The 8,944-nt window shown below is 33.0% G+C and overlaps 1 protein-coding gene across 2 annotated transcripts; it reads right to left on the reverse strand.

Annotated features, from left to right (window-relative positions):
• Positions 1 to 651: 651 nt before the first annotated feature.
• On the reverse strand, positions 652 to 4,993 carry LOC139902827 (TMV resistance protein N-like). Of its 2 annotated transcripts, XM_071885472.1 has the most exons (6): positions 4,889 to 4,993; positions 4,451 to 4,820; positions 3,216 to 4,323; positions 2,824 to 3,129; positions 1,281 to 2,703; positions 652 to 988 (listed from the first exon to the last, which is right to left on the reverse strand). In XM_071885472.1, the coding sequence occupies exons 2-5, from the start codon at positions 4,648 to 4,650 to the stop codon at positions 1,318 to 1,320; spliced, it is 3,000 nt and encodes a 999-aa protein (XP_071741573.1). In that variant the 5' UTR covers positions 4,651 to 4,820; positions 4,889 to 4,993; the 3' UTR covers positions 652 to 988; positions 1,281 to 1,317. The 2 variants fall into 2 exon arrangements, with proteins under 2 accessions (XP_071741573.1, XP_071741571.1); XM_071885470.1 differs by having other exon boundaries at positions 4,451 to 4,987.
• Positions 4,994 to 8,944: the final 3,951 nt, after the last annotated feature.

Here is an 8,944-nt window from a genome sequence, read left to right on the forward strand (position 1 = left end):
CGAACAGAAGCTGTATATACAGGTGCGTTAATATGACACCATCAATATAAGGTGCCATTTTCAGTAAAAGGTTATATATTGCATTCAAATAGTAATAATTTTTTCCTTTTTTTTTTGATAAACTATAACCATAAACATGTGAATCAACTGGAAGAATGCTGTGGAGAAGATGATATAGTTTTTGATGCTATTTTTAATGGTGATTTGGCCCTCTTTTTTTAAGATATATTTCATAGACCATCTTAAACGCTACCTATTTTTGTGAGTGAACAACAAAGTTTCCAAAAGCACATATTTCCGCCTTTAGTTTGACAACTCAAGCCTGCTATCTAGTCGAGATCTATGGTTGTTAAACTAGTTATTGTGCTTTACTTGCTAAGCCTGATACCTGCTACCGTGCTTTAACTCAATTCCAACTGATTACATGAGTTTAATTTCTATTCAATAGCTGTTAACTTGTTATAAAGAAGCTACCCTTCAGTAACAACATTTGGCGCTGATGTAGTAACCCATATATGGACTTAGATTGGGCTTACACAATGTCAAGCCCATGAGCTCCTATCATGTTGAAACAGCTGTTAAATAGATAAATGTTTGAAAATTAAAGGCAAAACAAAAAGAACTGGTAAAGATCATAAACTAATACCGGTATCATTTGGGCTTACAACAGTGTACTGCATCAGCAATCGACTCAAGTAAAAGTGCTTAATGACTAATGTTGACATTATTAACAGCAAATTAGTTACAAACATGAAGGATGAACACATGGCAGAAACATAAATGCGAAGAAAACTCAAAACAAAACAAAAACACCCGTTGATCATCAGGAATTGATGAAGACGATTTCCATCCATTTGTCATTTGTTGGGCACAAAACCTCATTGATCATCTGAACCCATATTAGCAACAGATCGACCTCCAGTACATGTATCTGTTCCACAAGGACCACAATTAAAACTTGTTTTTATCACTTGGCCTTCAAGTTCACCTGAATTTAATAAGCAACGATATAATGCATGTATCAAGCTCAACAATTTCCAGCTCACCATATTCAACATAATAATCGAATACTATAAACAGTACTCCATTTGACAATTAAGAGTGAAAACATAATGCTTTTATGTACTCCAATCGATTTTTGTTTATTTTGCAGAACGTAAAAATCAGTTTTAACAGATACAAAATGAAATCATATTAATTTTATTTAGAAACATACTTATATAAAATGAAAATATTCTACTAAAATCTACATTAAGAAGCTAGAGTTTGTAGATATATACCTGTTACATATCGTTGTGTCTGAGTTATCGATCACAGCTATATGTAGCAGAAAGTTTCAAATATAGTGAACACCTTTGTAAAACCATAAGACTGTAGCCGCCATTTAGTCCCAACAATACGCAGACCTTTTAACCGAAAGATGCTCAGAGGAAGACGATTTATGCCACTACCTTGTATGTTCAACTTTTTCAAACTTTCTAATACCCCTATTTCCTCAGGCAGTTTCTCAACTAAATAACAATAAGAGATATTGAGATATTTTAAACATTCCATCTTACAGATACTGTTTGGAATACATCGTAGATGTACACAATCTGTTATGATTAGCTCCTCTAAACATTCTAGTAGGCCAAGATCTTCGGGCAGCTTCTCTAGAAGCCAACAAGATTCAAAACGGAGAGTTTTGAGTTGTTTCAACATACAAAGGCTATCTGGAAGATTCTTAATTTCTTTTGTAGAAAAAGTTAACTCCTTTAAGCATTGTAACTGGCCTAGCGTAAGCTTCCTCAATTTAGAAAGACCGAGGTTGAGATATTTTAGATTTGGACATTCGTTGGGCATGTGAAGTTCTACCAAATCACATCCTTCAAGACTTAATGTCTCGAGATCCGAAGGCATGTAGGGCAATTGAAGTTCTACTAAATCACAACTTCTTCTAACATTTAAAGACTTGAGATATGGAGTCCGCCCTAGGGTAAGCTTCCTCAATTTAGAAAGATTGAGGTTGAGATATTTTAGATTTGGACATTCGTCGGGCATGTGAAGTTCTACCAAATCACATCCTTCAAGACTTAATGTCTCGAGATCCGAAATAGGCCCGAGGTCAAGTTTATTCAACTTTGAGCATTCAAAAAGGATAATGGAATTGAGCTTAGGGTATCTGTGGGTCATGTGAAGTTCTAACAAATGACAACAAGTATCAAGATTTAATGACTCAAGATTCGGAATTCGCCAAAGGGTAAGCTTCCTCAATTCGGTATGGCCAAGGTTGAGATATTTCAGATTTGGACATTCTTTGGGCATGTGAAGTTCTGCCAAATCACATCCTTCAAGACTTAATGTCTCGAGATATGAAATCAGCCCGAGGTCAAGTATCTTCAACTTTGAACGTATATATTGATTCGATTCAAGGATAATGGATTTGAGCTTTGGGCATTGAAAAGGAATGTGAAGTTCTACCAAATCATAACATCTTTCAACGTTTAACGTCTCAAGATCTGGAATCGGCCCAAGGTTAAGAATCCTCAAGGGTGTGCGCGTGAGGTTGAGGAACTTGAGTTTTGGAAATCCATTGGGAATATTAAACTCTACTATATTTTTACAATCTGAAAGATTTAATGTCTCGAGGTTCGGAATGAACTCAAAGTCAAAGGTCACCAAATTTGACCTTTTGAGGTTAAGGAATCTGAGCTTGTTAAGAACCTGTGATGGAAAAAGAAACATAATTAAAAAAGGAAAGATGAAGAGGATGAATATTGGTGTACTATGTACGTATAACATTTAGAAATCATGCAAAACAATTAATCAACCACATCATCTTACCTTTCTTTCTCCATCTTCCCAAAGTCGTACACTATTGCTTCCAGTCATTTCCAGTCTAACAAGATTATCTGCCGTAAATGTTCTGGATAACAAGCATTCAAAGGGGAAGTTATACCATTCCAGATATTGTAAACTGTTTGGCAAGTGTGGACCACATTTGCCAATTTTACTACTATCAGAATAGTTATAAGGATAATAATGCCTGCAAAGAAATCTAAGTTTCTTCATGTTTTGAAGACCACTCATTAAAATTTTGGGTTCAATTTCCACAGATCCAAGTTGGATGCCTCTTGTTGCTTCCATACCCTGTAATAAGAAAGTGATTATTGTAAAATTTAGTTGTATCATAACAACCGATATCTTATGAATAAATGCGATCCTTATTTAATTACCATGTCATTCTCCAATATATCTTTAATTTCTTCTCCAATCCACAATCGACTATGTCTCCAAGGCTCATCAGGGTGTGAACGACGAACAATATTTTTTCCCATTTCTTCAATATGGTCATGCATGTTCAAGAAATTGTCTTTAGAAATAGTAACGAGTGATTTTTGCTCAAGAACTGTTAAACCAATTCTAGCATTAAAACCCTGACTTTCAAGTGCTCCGATCGCTTCGACTGTATACCAACCTTTTAGGAAGCAAGCAACATCAAGGAATATTTCTTTGTAGTCATCTTCTAAACCTATATAGCTTATTTCCAGCTTCTCAAGAGTTTCCTTCAATGGAATTGTTTTCAGCCTTTCCAACGCATCTATCCATTCAAGGTTATCTTTACCACTGAGAAACGAGCCCAAAACCTTGATCGTTAGGGGAAGACCATCTGCATAACGTACAACTTGTTCTGATAGCTTTTCATAACCTTGAATTGGAATCTCACTACCAAATGCATACCTACTGAAAAGACAAATTGCTTCCTTTTTCGATAACAGATTGACATCAAGAATAGTTAACACAACTCCGCGTACTTTGAGCACTTGAAGCACTTGCTCATCTCTAGTTGTAACTATAATTCTACTTCCTGGCTTAAACCATTTAGGCTCGACTGCTAATCCTTCAAGTTGGTCAGTGTGATCCACATCATCTAGAACAACAAGAACCCTTCTACTAGGCATTATTCTTTTCATCTTATTTTTCCCGTCATAAACATCATTTACGGTTATGCCTTGATCTTTTGACACATCCATAAGCATCTGTTTCTGTACATATTTCAAACCAGAAGCTTTTGAAACTTCCCTTACATTCGCAACAAAGCTTTGACCTTCAAAAGTATGTGATATTTGATCAAAAACTGCTCTGGCCAAAGTCGTCTTCCCAATACCTCCCATCCCTTTGATCCCTATCACACGGAAATCATCGATACCAATTTCTAAACTTGATACAACACCGTCAACCCTTGACTTCATGCCTATTAAATTTTCGTCTGCGTTTGCACAAATGGGAGGTAACTCTAGTGAAATATTTTCAACAACTTGTTTGATAAATTCAGCCTCGTGCCTGTACATTTAAGAAGAGTAAATTATCAACTTACGTTGCTCAAAACCCCTATATGATCAATCACTTCATATCTAAATATTTAATTTAAATTAAATAAAATAAAATGTATGTATAAATAATTAATTACCCATTAGCAGTGGTCTTTAACTCCAACCCAGCAAGATCAGCTGCTTCTTTCAGAGCCCTTCTCCATTTCCCAGCAGCTTCTGAATTTACTTGTTTTGCAAAAGCTTCTCCAACAGCGCCAATCTGTTTGCGGACTTCGGTGGGTTCCACGTCGTAGAAGACAGGGTAAGCGATCTGGTCTGCTGCCTTTTGGCACTCCATAATCTTGACAAGCTCATCCAAGCACCAAGATGAAGACGCATAGTTCTTAGAGAAAACAATTATGTATAATTTCGAGTTTTCTATTGAATTGATGAGCTCATCACTTATCTTTCTGCCCTGCCTGATCTCCTTATCATCCTTGTAGGTCAGAATTCCTTTGTCCTTAAGAGCTGTATAAAGATGATCTACAAAGTTCTTACGCGTATCTTCACCTCTAAAGCTTATAAACACATCATACCTAAAGCACTTTTGAACGAACGAAGTTGAAGAAGATGCCATAAATAAAGGTATCCTTGCAGGTTCCCTAATTATTTTCTTTTGATAACATTAAAAAAACTGTGAAGAAATATCCCTAGGCAAAACAATCGATGAAGGAAGCCGAACTAAGAAAACTCTTCATTGATGATCCTGCAGCTACCAATTTGACCGCCTGAACAATAATTTTTAAAAAAGTTCTTATTAATACATTTATGATTCCAGAGCTCTCAATATTAGCTACATGGAAAGGCATTATAAGCTCAAAAACTTTGTGAATCAAAAGCAAAAACTTCTAGTATTAGTTACAATCACTATTACATAAGTTTAAACTAGATATTACACATATTTTATTAGATTGATGCAAAAACAAGAAGCTGTAGGATCGATTTAGGTCCACTAACATGTATAACATATAAGCTCCTGAATTCCACATTTCTCTAAAATCAATTGGTGATAGAGGGAGGTTCTCATAAGCTTATATATGCATATTTGTTTCTTTCACTTTCCGATGTGGGACACAATGAATCGATTAGCTCCAACAGAAGCTTCACACATAGGAAAACTAGAATAAGTTACATTTTTTTTTTTTTTTATCAAACTTGAACAGAATAACATAAAGATGCTGAGACTATAGAAACAAGGAAAGAATAATCAATTTATATATAGCAAAAAAAAAGTATCATCAACAATCAGAGCTTTGACAATTAGGCTAAAAAGAAAAAATAATAAACTTACGATTATAAACTTAAGCAAATAACAATAATTAATTTGACCATTTATACCTAAAGTTCCTTTGAACAAATGATTTTGAAGAAGAGGCCATTATCAAAAGCATAACTTGAAAATAGTTAATTTTGATGATTCCATTTGATTTTGATTTGAGAATAAAAGGATGATAGGTGAAATTGCAAAGAAAGTTTAAAAAAGACAATGGTCCCTACCTCATGTGCTTTTTTGAACAACCGTCTGTATTTCTTTGATTTTGATCATTATATCATATCATATCATATTACTTTTACAAATTACAATTACAATATTTAATATTATAGTATAGTATTACTTTTACATATTCTGCATTATATATTTTAATTTTGTATTTTCTTTATGTCTTATAATACTCGTATAAATATAAAATAAGGGGATTTGCCATGACTTTTTCTTATTTTCCATCAAACTTTTTTTATCTTTGAAAACGTAAATAAATTACTTATTTGATATTCGTACACAAGATAATCTTTCATTTACATGATTAACGAGAACAAGGTGGGCAGCGCGTTGTCGCTGCAGCAGGATATGTGTGTGTGTATTTGTGTTCATGCGTTGTGTCAAAAGGGTTGTATTAAGCGTATTGTTTTGAGTGCATACTTAGAGGTATACATAGAGCTACATATAGAATATACATACAGGAGATGCATACGTAGAGGTACGTACGTACAGTTCAGTTTCGTAGCTCTTAAGTAAACGACATACAACTACATATATAGGTTTGGTTTTGACTGATTTAGCTAGACAGAGAACGAACTTAGAGCTATATACTTTGTTGTGTGAATAGGGAAAATTGGAGCGGTTATGATGTGTTGCTTTCTGATCAAGTAGGGTCTTCCCTTCTCCACCTGCATGATATTATTCATATGTTTAGGGAAGAACTCACTAAGAGTGAGAACCTGAGAACTCAAATTCTAACAAAAAATGACGCGGCCGAACAATTTTGTGGTTAGTCGAACAAAAATTAAGATGCATGAAAATCACATGTTCTACATTTTCTGTTTGGTTCTACAAAATTGTAGAACGAAAATTCGTTCGAATTGGGGTAAATTTGTTCGGCCGCCTGAATTTTTGTTCGGTTCTACAACATTTTGGTTCGGTTCTACAAAATTGTAGAACGAAAATTGGTTCGGATATCTTTTTTTTGTTCGAATTTCACCTGTTTTTTTCAAAAAATCAATTTTTTTTTTATTTATCCCGATTTAGAGTTTAGGGTTTTCGAGTTTACTCTGTAAACCCTCAACCCTAAACCCCTAAACTCTAAACCGTTTGTGTAAAAAACTCATTCTAAACCCTAAATCTAAACCCTAAACACTAAATCTAAACCCTAACTTAATTTGATGAAAATTGATGTAAAACAAGTGTAGAACAGCATGTTCTACATCTGTGTTATACATCATGTTCTACATAAAATGTAGAACCAAGCAAACAATGCACCTATTTTTTTTGTTCGGCCTTGTAATTTTTTTGCTCGACTACCCATATTTTTGTTCGGCCGCGTCTTATTTTTTGCTCAACTAACTTAGTTCTCAGAGTTCTCATTTGATCCCTTTACTATATATATATATATATATATATATATATATATATATATATATATATATATATATATATATATATATATATATATATATATATATATATATAGGGTAAGGATCCATGGAGAACCAAATGTAGTAGAGAACCCATGGAATAGATTCAGTAAATCTGCTGCAGATTGACAATTTTTTTTTTTTGCAGCTTTTTTTTTCTGTGCAGATTTTTTTTTTTGCAGATTGAGTCAATCTGCGTGCAGATTGACTTTTTTCCATTTTTTTTTACAGATCGACTTTTTTTTTGTTTTTTTATGCAGATTGAGTCAATCTGCGTGCAGATTGGTGCAGATTGAGTCAATCTGCGTTTTTTTTTTTTTGCAAATCGACTTTTTTCTGTGCAGACTGACTTTTTTTTGTGCAGATTGAGTCAATCTGCGTGCAGATTGACCTTTTTTGCAGTTTTTTTTTTTGCAGATTCACTTTTTTTTCTGTGCAGATTGACTGTTTTTAAAAAAAAAAAAAAAAAACTAGAAAAAAACGTCAATCTGCACGCAGATTGACTCAATCTGCAAAAAAAAAAATCTGCACAGAAAAAAACTGCAAAAAAAAAAAAAAAAATTGTCAATCTGCAGCAGATTTACTGAATCTACACGAGTTCTATGGGTTCTCTACATACCCTAGTTCTCTAAGGATCCTTTCACTATATATATATATATATATATATATATATATATATAGTGTGGTTATCCTACATAGGGTATTATGCTACAAAGGATAGGAAACAATAATAACCGTCAGATTAAGGAAGATCAAAGAATTAAATATAGAGAATTTTAGTGTAATTTGTTTTTGGAATAATACACTCAAGGGTATAATCGTCCTAACATATTCTTCCCTTATATATCTACAATCTAAAAATATGCCTTGTAAATCGCCACTTTCATTTTAAAGATACCTATCAAATATTTTCATTAAAATTACTACATCCACCATAAATATGCAATATTTAACTGTACAGTACAACCAACTAATGCACAATTTATGGTGGATGAAGTAATTTTGAAGGTGGATATATCACTACCATTAATTTTTTTTAGATACCGACCATTAATTTGTTACAGTAAGAATCATCGTCAATATATACACATGATACATTTGATACATCTTTAAAATAATATGCAAGAGATTATCTATTATACGTAAATTTTGATGAACATATGCACATATACAACAACAATAATTTGATACATAATAGGAAAATAGAATTTTTATACATTTGTTAGAAAAACGATGCAAATGTAGACGTAAATTGCACAAAAAATTAATACTGATCAATTTTTATATGCTTTGATTTTGATATTGTGCATATGTTCATCAAAATACTATCCAAAACACTATCCAATTTTTATATACATGATGGAAATTGATGCAAAAAAGGTTGATATGCTCAATTTTAAATTTTGATACACCAAAAATCTATTTTGATGCACGTCTAAATGATGAAAACTGAATCGACCATCAAAGTTTATATTTTTGATGCACTGAATTAAAAGAAAATGATAAATAAATACGGAGTTCTTAATACATTAAAGTTGATAAATTGATACATGATATAATTCAAAAACTACAAACTGTAATGTTATGGTAGCGGTTACTTACCATTCCATAAATTCAGGAACACGATGCCATTATTTATAATCTTAGTTTGAAGTAATAAGTAATAAATACATTTTAAT

This window comes from Rutidosis leptorrhynchoides, chromosome 3 (assembly GCF_046630445.1).
Source record: "Rutidosis leptorrhynchoides isolate AG116_Rl617_1_P2 chromosome 3, CSIRO_AGI_Rlap_v1, whole genome shotgun sequence".
Taxonomy (NCBI): Eukaryota; Viridiplantae; Streptophyta; class Magnoliopsida; order Asterales; family Asteraceae; genus Rutidosis; species Rutidosis leptorrhynchoides.

Bases quoted from the DNA above. Each gene is read 5' to 3' on its own strand.
- LOC139902827 (XM_071885470.1), bottom strand. From the start codon at position 4,929: ATGGCATCTTCTTCAACTTCGTTCGTTCAAAAGTGCTTTAGGTATGAT. The intron at 4,324-4,450 runs GTAATTAATTAT...TTAAATGTACAG, and splicing joins TTAAAGACCACTGCTAATGG to GCACGAGGCTGAATTTATCA. The intron at 2,704-2,823 runs GTAAGATGATGT...TTTCCATCACAG, and splicing joins GGGAAGATGGAGAAAGAAAG to GTTCTTAACAAGCTCAGATT.